General features: G+C 48.6%; 2 protein-coding genes across 5 annotated transcripts; both read right to left on the bottom strand.

Moving 5' to 3' along the window:
• Nucleotides 1-3,234: 3,234 nt before the first annotated feature.
• LOC116411646 (oocyte zinc finger protein XlCOF28-like) lies at nucleotides 3,235-11,318 on the bottom strand. The gene is made up of 4 exons (XM_031904359.1): nucleotides 11,023-11,318; nucleotides 10,535-10,661; nucleotides 9,742-9,822; nucleotides 3,235-5,520 (listed from the first exon to the last, which is right to left on the bottom strand). The coding sequence occupies exons 1-4, from the start codon at nucleotides 11,044-11,046 to the stop codon at nucleotides 3,758-3,760; spliced, it is 1,995 nt and encodes a 664-aa protein (XP_031760219.1). The 5' UTR covers nucleotides 11,047-11,318; the 3' UTR covers nucleotides 3,235-3,757.
• A 3,374-nt stretch (nucleotides 11,319-14,692) lies between these two features.
• Nucleotides 14,693-21,512, bottom strand: znf268 (zinc finger protein 268). Of its 4 annotated transcripts, none has more exons than XM_031903147.1 (4): nucleotides 21,412-21,512; nucleotides 17,557-17,634; nucleotides 17,328-17,454; nucleotides 14,693-17,231 (listed from the first exon to the last, which is right to left on the bottom strand). In XM_031903147.1, exons 2-4 carry the CDS (start codon nucleotides 17,569-17,571, stop codon nucleotides 14,926-14,928), a joined length of 2,448 nt encoding a protein of 815 aa, XP_031759007.1. In that variant the 5' UTR covers nucleotides 17,572-17,634; nucleotides 21,412-21,512; the 3' UTR covers nucleotides 14,693-14,925. The 4 variants fall into 4 exon arrangements, with proteins under 4 accessions (XP_031759007.1, XP_031759008.1, NP_001090740.1 ...); XM_031903148.1 differs by having other exon boundaries at nucleotides 17,557-17,630; nucleotides 21,412-21,507; NM_001097271.1 differs by lacking the exon at nucleotides 21,412-21,512 and having other exon boundaries at nucleotides 17,557-18,014.
• Nucleotides 21,513-22,320: the final 808 nt, after the last annotated feature.

Below are 22,320 nucleotides of genomic sequence, written 5' to 3'. Positions count from 1 at the left end.
GCAGTCTTGTTTTTTGTGTCGGGGAGAGACTGGAACCGGATGGCCACACAGTCCTCCCCTTGGTCTGTGGGGCATACCCGAATGGGCAACTGCCCCCTCAAACCCATTAGAGGGGTCACACATAAAAAAGTGCAGTGACAACACAAGAAGTGTATAAATAGAAAATAAAAAAGTACACTCTACCCCATGGCTAAGGTACAGAACATTATTAACTTTAGTGCACAACAGACCAATAACTTCTGAAGCAGTTGCATGGGGGTTTGTGAGCATTACACACGGGGAGAGGCCAAACTATGCTGATTTGCATATGCAAAGTGATTAATACTCAGTTCAAAGTGCTCTCACTATTATAAACAGGCTGTGTATGAAACCCCCAGTCTGCTCAGCAAACCTCTGCACAAGGATTTGGTTGTGCTGTAAAGAAAGCAGCAGTAAATGTTGTTAGGAAAAGCCACAATTACCTTCTAAACAACCATTTTGGGGGATGGAGACATAGGAATATTTGGGAGTCTGTTGTAAACAAGTTACATCTAAATACTGAGCTAAAGCTTGTATAATAGGGCAGCATTAGTTTATATGTACCTGTACCCATGATGCACCTGTGTCTCTGTGCCAATGGGATCATTTGGCCAGTGTCATTTATGGATTCATTTTTAGATTCCACCTAGTTCTCTATAGAGGTTGAAGAAAAAATTATATACACAAGAGAACTGACCAACGAGAAGGCTGATTAGGTTCCCAGCACTATATCAGCCATTTTGATATTATCTTACATATAGAGATAATGATGCCGTTTTTCCTGTCATTATATGGCACAGGAATCAGACATTGTGTAAGGTACCTGCTCGTCGTGGTCGTCCACCTGGTCGCAAGGGGGCGCGCGTCGTGACGCTGGTGTGCGTCTTGACGCCCGCGCATGCGCCTTGCGCTTAAAAAGACGCCAGAGGCCTAGGATCACTGCGAAGTGATCATTTTCCCTGTGAAAGACGCCAAGCATTATTCCTGATTGATATTTGTTATTTTGACCCGGCCTGACTCCCGACTCCTGCTGCCTGTACCGACCTATTGCCTGCCTGACCATCCGATTGCCTTCCAATTTTGCCTTAGATGCCTGGTTCGGCACTCCTGCCACTCCTTCACTTGGCTCCAGTCCTGTTCCATCCCCAGCGGCTGTGTTCCTTAGTGGGAGGTGTAGGAGCGGTCCTTCCTCAACGACTTCTTCCAGTGACGTTCCCTGCTTAGTCTTGACACATTGGGATAAAGGGACAGACAGGAAGCTGGATCTACTCACATCAGCTGGGATTCTCATTGGAGGATTATTTTGAATATTTATGCAACCGCTGGCTCCGGAGAGCTGGGAAATGTTTCATTAAACAATGCAAAAACTCCAAAACCCACATTACATTACATGGCAACACAGGAACCAGTGCAGGCTGCATATTATGATTCTTATTATTAATCAGCTTTTATGGCAGATATTACCTGACGTGCTGTTTTGATAATTTACTACGTTCCCTAAGCTCCGCCATCCAACAGCAGCCCAGAGCAAACTGAGCATGTGCAAGAGCCAAATCTTGTAAAAGATGATCTAACAAAGTAACAAAATGGCAGCCCCCTTTGGACAACTTTGAAAGCATACATCATTACTTTAATTAGGCTTCTCAATCCCTGGGCTTGTGCAGTAAGTTCATAATGTTTATATCTATGTTCAGTATACAAAATACAGCATTTCTAATGATTTTCAATTTTAGACTTTAGTTTTCCTTTAAGGTCCCACCCAAGCACAGTTGGCACAGGGCTGCCTGGATCGTTTTCATCTTAATGCCCAGCCTTGTAATGGCAATGGCACATTAGAGCTTAATAAATCTCTTCTAGCAGGAGGCAACTACAGAAACAAGAAGCAATGTGTATGTTTTCCCACCGGTGAGTAACATTTGCGGGAGATTAATCGCCCACAGTAGATTTATCACGAGTGACTGACCTCCCCTTGTGCCATCAGCCTAAAGCTGCCAGGGCTGCACTGAGAAGGGACTCTAAGGAGGGGCTGATGGAAAAAGCCCCTGCCATAAATGCAGAGAGGGTCCCTCAAAAATAAATCAACTAAACCTGCAACTGTGTAAGGTACCCACGGACCCAAACCCGGAGGAGACTGGGGTCTCTCACTGTGATGCTTGTGCCCCTGATGCTAAATTGTGCCTTAGGTGTGAGGTTTCCCTGTGTGATGGCCCCCTTGGTGAGCTCCGGAACTCAGCAGATCACATCCTAGTGAAGCCCGTTATACTGAGCACAACCAGACCCTGAAGTATTGTTGCTACGTGGATGCCGCGTGGATCTGCGTGTTCTGCACTAGGGTCAGAGAGCGCCTAGGACACAAGGTGGTGTTACTCAGTGAGTTCTCTGAGACATAGAAAGAAAAGCAGAGCTGTTTCCTTTGGAGATTGGTCTCAAACAGAGCCCAAAACAAAAAGTCCCTTGGGGGTTACTAATAAAGGTTGTGATTGGTTACCAATGTGAACTGGCAGACTACTGGAGATTTTTGTTTGGTAGAACCCATGGTCTTTATGCCTCCAAAACTTGCCCCCAAGTCACAAATTAAAAAATGAAGACCTGCTTTGAGGCTAGTGGGAGCAACATTCAAGGGGTTGGTGAGCAACATGTTGCTCCTGAGCCACTGGTTGGGGATCACTGCCTTAGGGCAACAGATCCAAAGTCAGATCTCCAGGCAGGGAGGGCAGCTCACACACATATGGGAACTAATCCAAAGCCTGCGGCACATAGGGAAGCTCTACAAAATGGACGATCCCTAAACTGTCCCATGGAATTAGAAAGGAGCGGCCTTCTCTGATACAGAGGAAGAACACATGGCTGATGGGATGAAGCTCTGGGATGTGGGTGATGTGGACGAGCGGCTAATCTCAAGGAAACTATGTGCAGCTATAGCTGATATTGCAAATGTTATAAATGTCGTAGGGATCTATGGGCGGGAGGTGACTCTCAGTATAGCCAGCTATAGCAAAAAACAACATTGCCCCTAAAATTATTAACTGCAGGGAAATGAAAAGTGACCTACACTGGGAATGTATAATACAGCAGGTTCTACTGCCTGCGCCCAGCCTTCATGCTTCCGTATCCATGAGAGTGGCCAGTAGGGGGCAGCAGCACCCCCCATTCTCTCCTGTTTATTGCACCGGCAGGCGAGAGGCCGTTCTTAACTGAACAGATAAAAAATGAAAATATTTTTACAGATAATTAGATTTATTTGGCTTTACATCTGGGCTTTGCTTGTATCTTGCAGTCAATACAAAGCCATTTCTCAGAACATTGGGCTCCATGGTTAGTACTGATATAACAGACAGTCTGCTTGGGGCTCTCGCTGCCCCTGCCCACTGCACTACAGCCCCTCTATGTAATTATCCTGACTGGATAGGGATTCTGGAAGCTGTAGTTAAGTAAATACTGGAAAGCCACAGACTAGCAACACATGGGGCCCTCCCAAAATTGTTTCCGAAGACAGAACTGTCTTTACAGGGGTACAAATAAGGGCAACCACTCCAGTTCCTGCACATATTGGGGCCCTATAAGGAAGCAGCTGTTGGTTGGAAGGGTAAAGGGATAGCATTCATAGTAGGGCAACACCCAATATAAGTGTTGTTTATTGTGCAGCCTGTCAGGTGTTGTTGAAGTGCAACTGAGGGGCCACAGGCCACTGTACCTCTGTCTAGGGGCCACACTCATCCTGTGACATAGAAGGGCTTTATCACAAGGGATCAAAGCAGGTTCTATCACCTGAATGGTTTCGCCGGTGCTTAATTAGCGCTGATTGGTAGCGGAAAGTCTTTTCACACTCTGTGCATTTGAATGGTCTCTCACCCGTGTGAATCCTCTGATGGACCACAAGGTTGGACTGTTGGCTGAACTGCTTCCCGCACTCGGCACATATGTACGGCCTCTCACCCGTGTGCGTCCTGCGATGGACAGTGAGCTTGGACATCCTGATGAAGCTCTTGCCGCATTCAGCACAGACATAGGGCCTATCGCCCCTGTGGATTTTCCTGTGCTGTGATAGGTGGGACCATTGGATAAATGTCTTGTCGCACACGGAGCATTTGAAAGGCCTTTCGCCGGTGTGAGTTCTCTGATGGACGATCAACTTGGACTTTTCTAGGAAGCACTTGTCGCACTCAGTGCATTTATGCTGTTTCTCTGGGGGCAAGAAGGCTCCAAGATACTCGCTCAGAGGAGACCATGAGATGTAGTTCTTCTCATAATCATCAATGGCCTCTGGGCTTTCCATGGAGTTGGCTGCTTCTGGTAACCCAGGCACCTTCTCCAACCCATCACCTTCATTAAACTGGTCCAACTGGGGGTTTTTAGATGCTGATAAACAGGGTTCTTGTTCGAAGGTATTCTCATAGTTGGGAGAGTCTTGTGGTGGCTTGCTCTCATGGGTTTTTTGGTGCAGTTTAAGGTTTGATTGCTGGCTGAAAGCCTTGTCACACAGAGAACATTGGTAGGGTTTCTCCCCTGTGTGGGTTCTCTGGTGGACAACCAAGGCATAGTGATAGCTGAAACTCTTCTTGCAGTGACTGCATTGGAATGGCCTCTCCCCGGTGTGAGTCCTCTGGTGAACCACAAGGTTGGACTGTTGGCTGAAGCTTTTGTTGCACTCATTGCACTTGTACGGCTTCTCCCCCGTGTGGATCCTGAGGTGGACAATGAGCTTAGACATCTTGATGAAGCTCTTGTCACACTCAGTGCACTGATAGGGCCTGTCCCCGGTGTGGGTTCGCTGGTGCTCCACCAGGTTGGAAGGGTAGTGGAAGGTTTTTTCGCACAGGTTGCACTTGTATGGTTTCCCCCCTGTGTGAATCCTGAGGTGCTCAGTCAGGTGGGACCTTTTGGTGAAGCTTTTCTTGCACTCGGTGCATGTGAATGGTTTCTCCCCCGTGTGAGTCCTGAGGTGCTCTATCAGCTTTGAGTGCTGGTTGTATCCCTTCTCGCACAACGTGCACTTATATGGCCTCTCCTCTATGTGACACTTTTTGTGCACAACCAGCTGCGCCCTTTTCATGAAGCTTTTCTCGCACTCGGTGCACTTGAAGATCTTCTCCCCCGTGTGCGTTCTCAGGTGCAAGGAGAGCACCGACTGGTTGCTGAACGTTTTTTCGCATTCGCTGCACTGGAACAACCTCACTTCGAGCCCTTTAGGCTGCTGGGGAGTCACATGGGCCTGATGGGTCGATATTTGGCTTTTGTTTTGCTTGTGGATCTTCTCCCTGTCATGGGTCCTCCTATGCGCCAAGAGGTGCGACCAACTGCCGAAGACTTTCTTGCACTCCAAACACTTGTGGAGCTTTTTATTGGACGGCTGCTTCCTTTGCTCACATGGCATTGGCTCGCCATTTACAATACATGCAGAACCGCTGTCTGGAATATTCTGGTTTGTTTGGGTCAAACTGTCTTCTTCAGGCCCAGGTCCCTGCTCCGGTCCCTCTTCAGAGAATAAAGGGCTACACTCATCTGGAACGGCACAACAAGAACACAAAATGACTTCACATCTGACCAACTAACTGAATCTTTATGATGAAGGATTCCCTGCGTTGGATTCTCCCTCTAGAATACTCTGTGCCTATTGGCTGGTATCTGTATTAAGAACTTTGCTTTACTGTCGCTTCCACCCATGACTTGGACCTTTATTTAGTTGCATATTTGTGTTTATAAACAAGTATGTTGCCCTCTGGCTCTAGTACTAATCATGGTAACGGCGCCCCGGTGCCCAATTATAGTAGTGACTGGGGGGTAAGTTTACAGACCTCAGGAAGAGGAAACCCAGTAGTAATTGACTATATCCTACCCTCCCCATTCACATCAAAGGAGCCCCCTGCGGATTCTCCCACCAACACAAACTCCCAAGGGCCCCATCTGGGACCAACCAATAGGCTGTGCCATTGTCCTGGGACTGTATAATCCAGCTGGCCCAGGAGAGACAGCGGCCAACAATAGGGACATTCCGCTGCTCCACGAGAACAGGATTTGTACATAAACCATAAACTGCACCGTATCTGTTGCTATAGAAATATCATAAAATGCCCTGTCTGAAAATAGGCCGTATCCTGAGAATTCTGATATATATACATAATATACAGCTGGGTCATTTCCCTATGGGACTACTATGTATATTATATCCTTATAAACAGTGCTTAGTGATATGATCAGTTATAGTCGGAGCTCAGTGAGGTAATTTGTCACATGACTCACTGAAACTTGTATATTATAATAAATAAAGTCCCCCATGTTGTAAAATATAAGGATATTAGAAGTCACTTTGGAGTTTTATGCCCTGTATAAAAGCACGTACCTTTATACGGTTATGGAACTCCTCGGGGGCTTATAATATCCCTATATGTTACAATAGGGGGTACTTTATTCACTATATATTATAAGGAACTCCTCGGGGGCTTATAATATCCCTATATGTTACAATAGGGGGCACTTTATTCACTATATATTATAAGGAACTCCTCGGGGACTTATAATATCCCTATATGTTACAATAGGGGGCACTTTATTCACTATATATTATAAGGAACTCCTCGGGGGCTTATAATATCCCTATATGTTACAATAGGGGGTACTTTATTCACTATATATTATAAGGAACTCCTCGGGGGCTTATAATATCCCTATATGTTACAATAGGGGGCACTTTATTCACTATATATTATAAGGAACTCCTCGGGGACTTATAATATCCCTATATGTTACAATAGGGGGTACTTTATTCACTATATATTATAAGGAACTCCTCGGGGGCTTATAATATCCCTATATGTTACAATAGGGGCACTTTATTCACTATATATTATAAGGAACTCCTCGGGGGCTTATAATATCCCTATATGTTACAATAGGGGGTACTTTATTCACTATATATTATAAGGAACTCCTCGGGGGCTTATAATATCCTTATATGTTACAATAGGGGGCACTTTATTCACTATATATTATAAGGAACTCCTCGGGGACTTATAATATCCCTATATGTTACAATAGGGGGCACTTTATTCACTATATATTATAAGGAACTCCTCGGGGGCTTATAATATCCCTATATGTTACAATAGGGGGCACTTTATTCACTATATATTATAAGGAACTCCTCTGTGACTTATAATATCCCTATATGTTACAATAGGGGGTACTTTATTCACTATATATTATAAGGAACTCCTCGGGGGCTTATAATATCCCTATATGTTACAATAGGGGGTACTTTATTCACTATATATTATAAGGAACTCCTCGGGGGCTTATAATATCCCTATATGTTACAATAGGGGGTACTTTATTCCCTATATTTTATAAGGAACTCCTCGGGGGCTTATAATATCCCTATATGTTACAATAGGGGGCACTTTATTCCCTATATATTATAAGGAACTCCTCGGGGGCTTATAATATCCATATATGTTACAATAGGGGGCACTTTATTCACTATATATTATAAGGAACTCCTCGGGGGCTTATAATATCCCTATATGTTACAATAGGGGGCACTTTATTCACTATATATTATAAGGAACTCCTCGGGGGCTTATAATATCCCTATATGTTACTATAGGGGGCACTTTATTCACTATATATTATAAGGAACTCCTCGGGGGCTTATAATATCCCTATATGTTACAATAGGGGGTACTTTATTCACTATATATTATAAGGAACTCCTCGGGGACTTATAATATCCTTATATATTACAATAGGGGGCACTTTATTCACTATATATTATAAGGAACTCCTCTGTGACTTATAATATCCCTATATGTTACAATAGGGGGCACTTTATTCACTATATATTATAAGGAACTCCTCGGGGGCTTATAATATCCCTATATGTTACAATAGGGGGTACTTTATTCCCTATATATTATAAGGAACTCCTCTGTGGCTTATAATATCCCTATATGTTACAATAGGGGGTACTTTATTCACTATATATTATAAGGAACTCCTCTGTGGCTTATAATATCCCTATATGTTACAATAGGGGGTACTTTATACACTATATATTATAAGGAACTCCTCTGTGACTTATAATATCCCTATATGTTACAATAGGGGGCACTTTATTCACTATATATTATAAGGAACTCCTCGGGGGCTTATAATATCCCTATATGTTACAATAGGGGGTACTTTATTCCCTATATATTATAAGGAACTCCTCTGTGGCTTATAATATCCCTATATGTTACAATAGGGGGTACTTTATTCACTATATATTATAAGGAACTCCTCTGTGGCTTATAATATCCCTATATGTTACAATAGGGGGTACTTTATACACTATATATTATAAGGAACTCCTCGGGGGCTTATAATATCCCTATATGTTACAATAGGGGGTACTTTATTCACTATATATTATAAGGAACTCCTCGGGGGCTTATAATATCCCTATATGTTACAATAGGGGGCACTTTATTTACTATATATTATAAGGAACTCCTCGGGGGCTTATAATATCCCTATATGTTACAATAGGGGGCACTTTATTCACTATATATTATAAGGAACTCCTCGGGGCTTATAATATCCCTATATGTTACAATAGGGGGTACTTTATTCACTATATATTATAAGGAACTCCTCTGTGACTTATAATATCCCTATATGTTACAATAGGGGGTACTTTATTCACTATATATTATAAGGAACTCCTCGGGGGCTTATAATATCCCTATATGTTACAATAGGGGGCACTTTATTCACTATATATTATAAGGAACTCCTCAGGGGCTTATAATATCCCTATATGTTACAATAGGGGGCACTTTATTCACTATATATTATAAGGAACTCCTCGGGGGCTTATAATATCCCTATATGTTACAATAGGGGGCACTTTATTCACTATATATTATAAGGAACTCCTCGGGGGCTTATAATATCCCTATATGTTACAATAGGGGGCACTTTATTCACTATATATTATAAGGAACCCCTCGGGGACTTATAATATCCCTATATGTTACAATAGGGGGTACTTTATTCACTATATATTATAAGGAACTCCTCGGGGGTTTATAATATCCCTATATGTTACAATAGGGGGTACTTTATTCACTATATATTATAAGGAACTCCTCGGGGGCTTATAATATCCCTATATGTTACAATAGGGGGCACTTTATTCACTATATATTATAAGGAACTCCTCGGGGGTTTATAATATCCCTATATGTTACAATAGGGGGCACTTTATTCACTATATATTATAAGGAACTCCTCGGGGGTTTATAATATCCCTATATGTTACAATAGGGGGCACTTTATTCACTATATATTATAAGGAACTCCTCGGGGGCTTATAATATCCCTATATGTTACAATAGGGGGTACTTTATTCACTATATATTATAAGGAACTCCTCGGGGGCTTATAATATCCCTATATGTTACAATAGGGGGTAGCCTTGCATGTTTTCTTGAATCTATCTAATGTATGTGCCAGTACAACCCCTTGAGGGTGAGAATTACACAAGCTTAACAGCTAGGGGTGTAACAATGGGGTAGTTTGATTGGCTGTCTGCATGGAGAGCCCAAGCTTTAATTACACTATTATCTGCCCAATCAAACTACCCCAGTGCTAACTGCACCCAATCACTGCCTGGATCATGTCCCTGTAATCATAATCCCAGAGAGACAGTGTCTTCCCTCATGTATTTCCAGTCGGTCTTACCGAAATACTTGCCGGTGCTCAGAATGAAGGCGGAGCCATGGGCGGGGACAGCCTGGGGCGCAGCGCGGCGGTACTGGTATCCTTCATAGGGAGAGAATATAACATTGTTAGATGTGCAAAACAATACATAAATCAATTTTATAGGAGAAGGAAAGGTACAAACTCAGTAGCTTTATCAGAAAGGTCTATGTAAATACAGCCATAAGCACTCACAGTAACACTGCACTGAGTCCTCTATCAAAAGAAACACAGGATTTCTTGTCTCCTTTTTTGTCACATGTTCTTCTGTGTCAGACTTCCTGCTCTCAGAAAAATCCTTCAGGGCATAGGCACGAGGCTGCTCCCCTTCCCATCAGTATTTGCTCCCCCAACTGTGCTGTGTAATCTGAGCTTTCAGCAGCCAGAGCTGCAGCAGGAAGCTACTGAGACTAAAGAGAGCTAAAATGGCAGCTGCTATCTTAAACTAACGGAGGGAGCTTCTAGGGCTGTTACTCAGGTAGGGTAAAGCTTTCTGCAGAATAAATATAGGGTTCTAGGTGGCACTAATGTGGCGAATCTATTGGCAATAAAATGCCAAAATGTCTTTCCTTAACTGTCCTGAAATTAACCCTTACACCGTGGTATACTTAACAGTCTGTCTATAGAGGGATGGATCTCTATTATGGGAGGGTTTCTAGATGGGCAGACAGAGAGGTAACAACAACCCAAGTTGGTGCAATACACATGGCAGCACCGTCGATTTATGGGCCAGACATATCTGAAAAATACTTCTTAATGGGCTTAATGGACCTACCCAGTGACAGCACCACCTCCAGGTTCTCCAGCATCACCTCCTTGTACAGATCCCGCTGCCGCTCCGACAGATAGTGCCACTCGTCTGCTGAGAAGTACACCGCCACCTCGTCAAAGGACACGGGGACCTGCAATGGTCGGGGACAAGATGAGGAGGCCATGACCACGGCCAACCGCCTATGGTCAGTACAGAACCATTCCCATAAGGTTTAAAGGTCCAAACAAATTGACCAGCTTGAGTGCAACCAATAAGGCAACCCCCGCCTACAGCTTCATAAACCTACCTGGAACAAGGAATTCTGGGAGAAATGGTTACCTACTCTGTTATGTCCTTCATGTACAGGCCGGGGGCAATGTCAGGGGCAGATTTACATTATGCTGTTATCCAATCAACTCCCATCACCCTCAGCACATTATGCCCAGCCTTCGGCCCTGCTATTGCCCACCTGGTTATTTACACACCCACACAGCACTGCAAGGGTTACTCACCATTCCGAAAGCAGTGCCAGACATGATTAACCCCTTGTGATGCGCACCAATCCAACTCCCCGCAGTGTGTGGGGCTCTGACTCGCCCTGGGGCCCCCTGGGAATGTCAGGGTTGTGCTGGGGGGCAGGGGGCATGGGTAAGGGGGGCAGGGGGATAATAGGGCAGAAGAGAGACTGATGGGGGTGACATGGTTGGGGGGAGTCACTCAGCGCCCTACTGTCCCCTCCATTCTGCACTTCTGGGCTGTCAAATCCAAGCAGCAGCAGCAGCACAGCCTGTCACATGACCCATCACTTCCTGGTCACAGCACCCACAAAACTACAACTCCCAGAAGTCACTGCTCTTAAAGCAACACAGCTAGAGCCTGTCACGTTATTGTGCTGGCACAGAAGGCTCAGGGCTGTGTAACACAGTAATGGGGTTTTGCTCTGTAATTATATGAAAGTATAAAATATAATTAGTTCTGCCTTTATTTCAGTGTTCAGTTTTATTGCTAAATCATTAGGAAAGGAAAGATTGCTGTCTGTTGCCTTATTCATATCCTAGTTTGGCAGGGGATGCTGGGAGCTGTAGTCCCAAAGCACAAGGAGCACAGGAAGATGTGAGAATAGCTGCTCCTGTACACAATAGGCCAGGTCTCTGTGGGCTGCTTTTAAGTTTACACCTCGATCCTCTTTATTTCTCCTCCAGCCGACATTCCCCTTAAAGCGACACTGACTATTCTATAAATCCTTGTGTGTCGGCCGAGCACCTTTTTTCCTGGGTTTTTACACTCATTTGTCACATTCGCTGGAAGCATACCTATTTACATACACAAACATGCAGATTTATCAATCTCTGAGTCCAAAATGTGGCCCCCCAGCTGCAACTACAACTCCCACAACTGTGGCTGGGGGGGCACAGATATTTCTCTGCTCTTCTCTTAAAACCCTGCCTAGCAAGGTCGGACTGGGGGTAAGGGACGCTCAGCGGGGCCCCTGGGGCTGCCGCCCCAGGGGCCCCGCTGAGCATCCCTTACCCCCCGCAGGGGCCCACCTGAGCCCTCCTTACTCCCCGCAGTAGCCCCACTGAGCCCTCCTTACCCCCCGCAGGGGCCCCACTGAGCCCTCCTTACCCCCCGCAGTAGCCCCACTGAGCCCTCCTTACCCCCCGCAGGGGCCCCACTGAGCCCTCCTTACCCCCCGCAGGGGCCCCACTGAGCCCTCCTTACCCTCCCCAGGGGCCCCGCTGAGCGCTGAGCCTCCCTTACCGCCCACAGGGGCCCCACTGACCCTCCCTTACCCCCTGCAGAGACCCCGCTGAGCCTCCCTTACCCCCTGCAGGGGCCCCGCTGACCCTTCCTTACCCCCCACAGGGACCCCGCTGAGCCTCCCTTACCCCCCGCAGGGGCCCCAGTGAGCCCCCCTAACCCCCCGTAGGGTCCCCCACCCAACGGCCTCCCCTGAGCATGCAAGTTTAACGTGTCAGAAGATGAACGTTCGGCCGGCATTGTTTTACCCAGGAGGGGGGGAAACTGCTCCATCCCCATATATAATAAATATTCATAGAAGTAGTAATGGTTTTGTTACCCCTGTGTCAGCTGAGCGTGCTTATCTCTGGCACGTTTATAGCCAGGCAGCAGTGCTGTACGTATGAAGGGCTGGGGTACATATACACTTGCATATAAAGCACACAGAGCCATAGGGTAAAATATCCACCTCAGTGTCTTATGTGTACCCCCCCTTAGGCACTTTCTCCAGGGTAAACAGCCCCACCTTAGCCAGTCTTTCATCACAACTATGACTTTTATGCCCTTTACCAGCGTAGTTGGCCTTCTTTGGACCCAGTAGTCACAGTGGTACTATGAGATACCCCACCCCTCCCCCCTACATACCTATGTTAATGCACCTTAGTTAAATATGGGCTAAAAATAATTATTAACCTTTACTGGGGCTCCCCATAGGTCTGTGCTCAAAGGGTAAAATACGCTGCAATTCCCTTTCCGGTCATTTTGGGCTCACAACCCGTCAGAGCTAAAGGAGAACTAAAGCCTAATAATGAATATGGCTAGTAATTAGGCTTGCACCATGGATTTTGAGTGGTTTCAGCCCAGAGCCGATACTTTAAATCAGCAGAAAAGGTGGGGAGGCACTTCCTGCTGGCTGAATTCTCTGGATGTGCAGGGGGGCGGCGGCACTGTAGGATAGGAACCAATCAGCAGCTAGGCCGACCTGATAGGGAACTGAAGCCTGTCTGTGTTGTGTGACTGCAGGGCTGTGATTGGCTCTCCCCCCCCTACTGTGCTTCTGGTAGGGACCGTTAGGACAAGGTGTGCCATCCAGTGCTATCGGGAGTGCGCTTGGGCAAGTGCCCCCACGCAGACAATATAACTGCACATAGGGACCTGCGGAAAAACACAGGCCAAGAATCACTGTGTGTACCCGCATCTGTACCTTCATCTGTATTTGCATCTCTACTGGTATCTGTACCCGCATCTCTTCTGGTATCTGTACCCGCATCTCTTCTGGTATCTGTACCCGCATCTCTACTCGTATCTGTACCCGCATCTCTACTCGTATCTGTACCCGTATCTGTACTCGTATCTGTACTCGCATCTCTACTCGTATCTGTACCCGTATCTGTACTCCTATCTGTACCCATATCTGTACTCCTATCTGTACCCATATCTCTACTCGTATCTGTACCCGTATCTCTAATCGTATCTGTACCCGTATCTGTACTCCTATCTGTACCCGTATCAGTACTCGTTTCTGTACTCGCATCTCTACTCGTATCTGTACTCGCATCTCTACTTGTATCTGTACCCGCAACTCTACTCGTATCTGTACCCGTATCTGTACTCGTATCTCTACTCGTATCTGTACCCACATCTCTACTTGTATCTGTACCCGCATATCTACTCCTATCTGTACCTGTATCTGTACTCCTATCTGTACCCATATCTCTACTCGTATCTGTACTCCTATCTGTACTCGCATCTTGACTTGTATCTGTACCCGCATCTCTACTCCTATCTGTACCCGTATCTGTACTCCTATCTATACCCGTATCTGTACTCGCATCTCTACTTGTATCTGTACCCGCATCTCTACTCGTATTTGTACCCGTATCTCTACTCGTATCTGTACTCCTATCTGTACCCGTATCTGTACTCCTATCTGTACCCGTATCTGTACTCCTATCTGTACTCCTATCTGTACCCGTATCTGTACTCGCATCTCTACTTGTATCTGTACCCGCATCTCTACTCGTATTTGTACCCGTATCTCTACTCGTATCTGTACTCCTATCTGTACCCGTATCTGTACTCGCATCTCTACTCCTATCTGTACCCGTATCTGTACTCCTATCTGTACCCGTATCTCTACTCGTACCTGTACCCGTATCTGTACTCGCATCTGTACTTGCATCTCTACTCACATCTGTACCCGTATCTGTACTCGTATCTGTACTCGCATCTTTACTCGTATCTGTACTCGCATCTCTACTCGTATCTCTACTCGCATATCAACTCTTATCTGTACCCGCATCTGTTCTCGTATCTGTGCCCGCATCTGTAGCTGCCCTGCGATTTTCCACTGGCCGGGGATCAGCCCCGTGTGGCATCAGCCTACAAGTCTCTCGGTTTCTTACAGAATTATGTTGAATACAGACAGGCTATGAGCCAACAGAATTGTGAGAATTTTATTAATCAGTGCACAGCGGTTGTTATTAAAGAAAACACACACCTGACAACAGGGAAATATATTTATAACTAATTATAGCACTGAGTGGCAATACAAATGCCCGGCTGGGGGTAGCTAACCAATTCCACTAAGCTAAAGAGCTGTCTGGGTGTTCCTCTGGGATGCAGTAGAATATCTTGCTCCCCTATTTTAGAGTGTTCCACTCGCCCGCGTCCAGTCACATGCAGAACCCGCGTTTCCGATGCTTCTCAAGGCCACTCCTATATCTGAAACCTTCGTCACACTCGGGACATTTGAACGGTTTCTCCCCGGTGTGAAGTCTCTCATGGACAAGAAGGTTCGACCTCTGACTGAACGCTCTGCTGCATTTCTCACAGACATACGGCTTCTCCCCCGTGTGGCTCCGTAGATGAACCTCAAACTCGCTCTTTCTGCTGAAGCCTCTGCCGCAGAAGGTGCATCGGTGCCACGATTTGGCATCGGGTTTCTTGCGCTTTTTATACTTATTCAGATCGCGTTTATATTGCTCGATCTTCGTATTTCTTCCTCGGGTTCGGGCCGGCAGTGTCCATTTTTTAGTGCAGGGGTTCTCGGCTGGAGTCGGAGGAGACGGGGAAGGTTTGTGGGCAATAGTTTGAGAGGCATGAAAACTAAAAGGTGGGAGCATGTCCTTGTGGGCCGAGGTTCCAAGTGCTTTGTTTTCACGATGATGCAGAGTTCTTTGTGAAGTTCTACGTTGGTACAACGTGTTTTCTGGATAAAGTCTTTTCCAAACGTCGGCATTAAGGGGCAGATCTAGCGCCTTTCCGCAGTGCCCACATTTGCCATGTGTTGTCTCACCTTTGCCCGTCCCAGAAGCACATTTTGATGCCCTGGAGAAGGTTTGCCCACATTCTGGACAGAATTTCCTGCCATGGATTTTTGGTTGTTGGGTCTGTGGAAAGGAAGTCTTCCCTACGACTGGTTGGGGTTTATTATATGATGATCCCTGTAAGGCACAGCTAGTGGGTAAAGAAAGCACTCCGTGAGAAGCGACCTTTACAGAATTATCTCTGAGGGATGGTATGAACGTAACATTCTTGGTGCCCGTGGAGAAGCTTTGTTTGAGAGCACAGGGAGGGTTCCTCTGGTGCCTGAGCAGGGCTGTTCTGTATCGATAATCCTTGCCGCATTTGTGACACTGATAAGGCTTCTCATCGGAGTGAATCCGTTGGTGGACAACAAGATTGAATCTCTGGCTGAACTTCTTGCCACACTCATTGCACATATATGGTTTCTCTCCCGTGTGGGTTCTCTGATGGATAAGGAGTGTGGACCTTCTACAGAAGCTCTTGTTGCAAACTGTGCACAAGTTCTGTGTGTCCACGTGCGATTTCTGGTGCTCCTTCAGTTGTTTCCAATGGACAAAGGGCTTGTTGCAGTGACTGCATCTAAATTGCCTCTCTATTGGACGGGGACCTTTTGTAGGAGAAGGAACATGCCTGCTGGTGTTTTGAGCTACTTTGATCAAACCTCCAATTGACTTATTGCTCTTTATTAAGGTAAATGGTGTTGTAATGTTGGGTACGGGGGAGACAAATAAAAAAGAAGATGAGGAAAGGGGTTCAGATTTTAGAACAGAAGTAAAGGGAGGCTGAATAGATGGTTGGGTAACCTTGAGTGGCAGGGCATTCCTGAGCAAAGTCTTAAAGTTTTTTGCCTTTTGCAAGGGGAATGTGGTAGGGACGCTTCCCGCACACTTTACTTTCTCATGCCGAAGGAGTGTAGTCTGATAGCGGAAGCTTTTATTGCACTTGGGACATTGGTACGGCCTTTCCCCTGTGTGGATCCTCTGGTGAATTACGACATTGAATCTCTGGCTAAACCTTCTACCGCAGTCGGGGCAGGCGTAGGGCCTTTCTCCGGTGTGGATCCTCAGATGGACCTTGAGTATGGAGTGCCTATGGAAGCTCTTCCCGCACTCAGAGCATATAAAAGCCTTGCGTTCCTGGTGGCTCCTTTCATGCTCCATGAGGTTACTCAAGTTAGAGAAGCGTTTGGTGCAGTAAAGGCAACGCAACCAATTCCCTTCTGTTCTATTGGAGCAAGTCTCATACATTTCTCTACTCGGCATTGCCATCGAACTTGACGTCCCCAACAAATTCCATGAATTCGCAGTGTGCCTGACCTTGTGTGCATCAAACAGTGACTGGCTGGGGAAGATCTCCTGGCACTCACTACACTGATAGAGTATCCGTAGCATGCAGTTGTGCCTATCCTGCAGTAAGGCATACTGGTCGTTACAATGTACATTATCTTTGCTGTAGGCAGTCAATTGGCCTAAACTTGCCAAGTCTTCCCACTCCAGGAATCTATGGTTTAGGTTTCCCAGCATATCTCTGTTTATACCATGATCATGTATTTGCCTTGCAGTCACTGAACAGGAATAAACATTGGGCTTAGCTCCCTCATTGACTCTCCATTGTGGCATCAATGAATATCCGGTAGGATTTGGCCCTCCGTCTCCTTCCATGGGGCTGTCTTCTGGAAAACAGAAAGAAACATCAGTACATAAGCTTTGATGGCACTATTATCCCCAGTTCAACCCTAGCAGTCATCTCATGGGCATCGTCACCCTACCTAGCGACAGCAGGGTCTCCAGGATGTCCTGCATGACTTCATTGTAAAGCTCTTTCTGCCAGACATCTAGGTGCTGCCATTCTTCATCTGAGAAGAACACGGCCACCTCCTCAAAGCTCACATGGACCTGAACCAAAACCATAGTGAAGTAAAAGCCGACAAGCATACCTATAGGTCCCACATAGGGACTGTGCAGGAAGGGCGACGTTACTACAGAGATATCACTTACCTTACTGTGGTCCATTATCAAGAACCTTCTGGTTGAGTTGTCCCTCTACTCCACCCAGCCTCAGAGCCAGGAATCTGCCTAAGGGCAATGTAGAGGAGATAAAGCAGAAGACAAATGACAGAGAGTGCGCATTATGGTGGGAAACAGAACTCAGGGTGGAACAAGATTCACGTCGCTATGTACAAGGGGGTGATCTATAGAAAATGCAGCACTTATTATCCGAGGCTCCTCCTCCTACATAACAAACCCTCACATATAAACAGCATGATGGGTTGTACCTCTGCTCTCCCCCGCACTACCATGTGTTGTGTCTTTTATCCGCACATTGTACCCCATCCTGCATTCTCTACCTAACAGCACATTGCACTCCACCCACCCTACACCTGTGCCTCCCTATCCCTTCATCCTCCTCCACCTGTGCCTCCCTATCCCTTCATCCTCCTCCACCTGTGCCTCCCTATCCCTTCCTCCTGTCTCCCTATCCCTTCCTCCTCCTCCTCCTCCTGTGCCTCCCTATCCCTTCCTCCTCCTCCACCACCTGTGCCTCCCTATCCCTTCATCCTCCTCCACCTGTGCCTCCCTATCCCTTCCTCCTCCTGTCTCCCTATCCCTTCCTCCTCCTCCACCACCTGTGCCCACCTATCCCTTCCTCCTCCTCCACCACCTATGCCCACCTATCCCTTCCTCCTCCTCCACCACCTGTGCCCACCTATCACTTCATCCTCCCACCTGTGCCTCCCTATCCCTTCCTCCTGTGCCTCCCTATCCCTTCATCCTCCCACCTGTGCCTCCCTATCCCTTCCTTTTCCTCCTGCCTCCCTATCCCTTCCTCCTCCTCCTCCTGTGCCTCCCTATCCCTTCATCCTCCTCCACCTGTGCCTCCCTATCCCTTCCTCCTCCTGTCTCCCTATCCCTTCCTCCTCCACCACCACCTGTGCCCACCTATCCCTTCCTCCTCCTCCACCACCTGTGCCCACCTATCCCTTCCTCCTCCTCCACCACCTGTGCCCACCTATCCCTTCCTCCTCCTCCACCACCTGTGCCCACCTATCACTTCATCCTCCCACCTGTGCCTCCCTATCCCTTCCTCCTCCTCCTGTGCCCACCTATCACTTCATCCTCCCACCTGTGCCTCCCTATCCCTTCCTCCTGTGCCTCCCTATCCCTTCATCCTCCCACCTGTGCCTCCCTATCCCTTCCTTTTCCTCCTGCCTCCCTATCCCTTCCTCCTCCTCCTCCTGTGCCTCCCTATCCCTTCATCCTCCTCCACCTGTGCCTCCCTATCCCTTCCTCCTCCTGTCTCCCTATCCCTTCCTCCTCCACCACCACCTGTGCCCACCTATCCCTTCCTCCTCCTCCACCACCTGTGCCCACCTATCCCTTCCTCCTCCTCCACCACCTGTGCCCACCTATCACTTCATCCTCCCACCTGTGCCTCCCTATCCCTTCCTCCTCCTCCTGTGCCTCCCTATCCCTTCATCCTCCCACCTGTGTCTCCCTATCCCTTCCTTTTCCTCCTGTCTCCCTATCCCTTCCTCCTCCTCCACCACCTGTGCCTCCCTATCCCTTGCTCATCCACCAACCTGTGCCTCATTCTCCCACCTGTGCCTCCCTATCCCTGCCTCATGCTCCCACCTGTGCCTCCCTATCCCTGCCTCATCCTCCCACCTGTGCCTCATTCTCCCACCTGTGCCTCCCTATCCCTGCCTCATCCTCCCACCTGTGCCTCATTCTCCCACCTGTGCCTCCCTATCCCTGCCTTATTCTCCCACCTGTGCCTCCCTATCCCTTGCTCCACCTGTGCCTCCCTATCCCATCCTCCTGTGCCTCCCTATCCCATTCTCCTGTGCCTCCCTATCCCTTGCTCCACCTGTGCCTCCCTATCCCTGCCTCATCCTCCCACCTGTGCCCCCCAATCCCTGCCTCATCCTCCCACCTGTGCCCCCCCAATCCCTGCCTCATCCTCCCACCTGTGCCTCATTCTCCCACCTGTGCCTTCCTATCCCTGCCTCATCCTCCCACCCGTGCCTCCCTATCCCTTCCTCCTGTGCCTCCCTATCCCATCCTCCTGTGCCACCCTATCCCTTGCTCCACCTGTGCCTCCCTATCCCTTGCTCCTCCTGTGCCTCCCTATCCCTTGCTCCACCTGTGCCTCCCTATCCCATCCTCCTGTGCCTCCCTATCCCTTGCTCCACCTGTGCCTCCCTATCCCTTGCTCCACCTGTGCCTCCCTATCCCATCCTCCTGTGCCTCCCTATCCCTTGCTCCTCCTGTGCCTCCCTATCCCTTGCTCCACCTGTGCCTCCCTATCCCATCCTCCTGTGCCTCCCTATCCCTTGCTCCTCCTGTGCCTCCCTATCCCTTGCTCCACCTGTGCCTCCCTATCCCATCCTCCTGTGCCTCCCTATCCCATCCTCCTGTGTCTCCCTATCCCATCCTCCTGTGCCTCCCTATGCCTTCCTCCTGTGCCTCCCTATCCCATCCTCCTGTGCCACCCTATCCCTTGCTCCACCTGTGCCTCCCTATCCCTTGCTCCACCTGTGCCTCCCTATCCCTTGCTCCACCTGTGCCTCCCTATCCCTTGCTCCACCTCTGCCTCCCTATCCCTTGCTCCACCTGTGCCTCCCTATGCCTTCCTCCTGTGCCTCCCTATCCCATCCTCCTGTGCCTCCCTATCCCTTGCTCCACCTGTGTCTCCCTATCCCATCCTCCTGTGCCTCCCTATCCCATCCTCCTGTGCCTCCCTATCCCATCCTCCTGTGCCTCCCTATCCCATCCTCCTGTGTCTCCCTATCCCATCCTCCTGTGCCTCCCTATGCCTTCCTCCTGTGCCTCCCTATCCCATCCTCCTGTGCCTCCCTATCCCATCCTCCTGTGCCTCCCTATCCCTTGCTCCACCTGTGCCTCCCTATCCCTTGCTCCACCTGTGCCTCCCTATCCCTTGCTCCACCTGTGCCTCCCTATCCCTTGCTCCACCTGTGCCTCCCTATCCCATCCTCCTGTGCCTCCCTATCCCTTGCTCCACCTGTGCCTCCCTATCCCTTGCTCCACCTGTGCCTCCCTATCCCTTGCTCCACCTGTGCCTCCCTATCCCTTGCTCCACCTGTGCCTCCCTATCCCTTGCTCCACCTGTGCCTCCCTATCCCATCCTCCTGTGCCTCCCTATCCCTTGCTCCACCTGTGCCTCCCTATCCCTTGCTCCACCTGTGCCTCCCTATCCCATCCTCCTGTGCCTCCCTATCCCTTGCTCCACCTGTGCCTCCCTATCCCTTGCTCCACCTGTGCCTCCCTATCCCATCCTCCTGTGCCTCCCTATCCCTTGCTCCACCTGTGCCTCCCTATCCCTTGCTCCACCTGTGCCTCCCTATCCCTTGCTCCACCTGTGCCTCCCTATCCCATCCTCCTGTGCCTCCCTATCCCTTGCTCCACCTGTGCCTCCCTATCCCTTGCTCCACCTGTGCCTCCCTATCCCATCCTCCTGTGCCTCCCTATCCCTTGCTCCACCTGTGCCTCCCTATCCCTTGCTCCACCTGTGCCTCCCTATCCCTTGCTCCACCTGTGCCTCCCTATCCCATCCTCCTGTGCCTCCCTATCCCTTGCTCCACCTGTGCCTCCCTATCCCTTGCTCCACCTGTGCCTCCCTATCCCGTCCTCCTGTGCCCCCCAATCCCTGCCTCATTCTCCCACCTGTGCCCCCCTATCCCATCCTCCCGTGCCCCCCTATCCCTGCCTCACCCTACACTTATGCCTCCATATTGCTGGGCGCATCCCGGCCCCAATCTGCCCCTGTGTATCCCAGCGCCCTTGCACCACACACTCCGCACTCTCATAAAGGTAAAACCAGAAAACGCTCACAGCGCCACTGTGTGGAATTGTCTCCTCCCAGCATGCACTGCCCAAGCGCTACAGACAGATGCGCGCTTCCTGGTTATTATGCGAGATGGGATATAGAAAAAACTACAGATACCGGCATGCACTGCGGCAGAGCGTAGCGTTACGGGTATTTACGCCTCATTGGCAACTGCTGTGGGTTTGGAGACATTCGGCCACCGGGCGCCCCCTTCTGGCCAATGTGTGTATAGCGCCGCTGTGAGCGCTGAGTACACAACCCGGGCTAATTGAATGTGAGCTCTGTGGGTGTGAGGTGGGGGGGACATTGCGGTGTAACCAGAGCCGCAAGCAAATAGTGGGGGGGGATAGAGAATGTAAAGTGTGTTTAGACAAAGTCTCAGCTGCACAGCAGGTAGGTACCTCATGGTAGGTGGCCAATTGGAATGCAAAGCGGCACCAACCAATAACAAACAATTAGCGGGGTCCTAGCCGGATAAGCCCCGCCCCCAGTACAGATTGGCAGTAATGGCCCAATGGCGCGCTGTAATACTGGCAGTACGGGCCCCTGGGGGCCACACACATCGCACGGAGGGTCCCATTCAGCCTGAGGACTTTATTGGGGGCAGAATTGGAAAAATCTAGTGGGGGGGGGGGTATTGTGTGTGGGATTCAGGGCCTGGTTTCCTCTGTTTGCCTAAAGCTCAGCATAACCCCGCCCCCTCTCTTCTCTCAAAGCCCCTCCAGGTGTGTTTGCCCCTTCACAATGCAGTTTGTCTTCTCTGATTAAATATGTACCTCAAGCCGCCCCCCCCATAGCTGCACTCAAATCAGTAGTACCGTAGCCCCACTGCCCCAATTGGCCTCCCCGTGTAGCCCCGCTGCCCCAATTGGCCTCCCCATATAGCCCCGCTGCCCCAATTGGCCTCCCCATAT

Source organism: Xenopus tropicalis, chromosome 6, assembly GCF_000004195.4.
Source record: "Xenopus tropicalis strain Nigerian chromosome 6, UCB_Xtro_10.0, whole genome shotgun sequence".
Taxonomy (NCBI): domain Eukaryota; kingdom Metazoa; phylum Chordata; class Amphibia; order Anura; family Pipidae; genus Xenopus; species Xenopus tropicalis.
The sequence above is the reverse complement of the archived record's forward strand: the minus strand, read 5'-3'. Positions and strand labels throughout refer to the sequence as shown.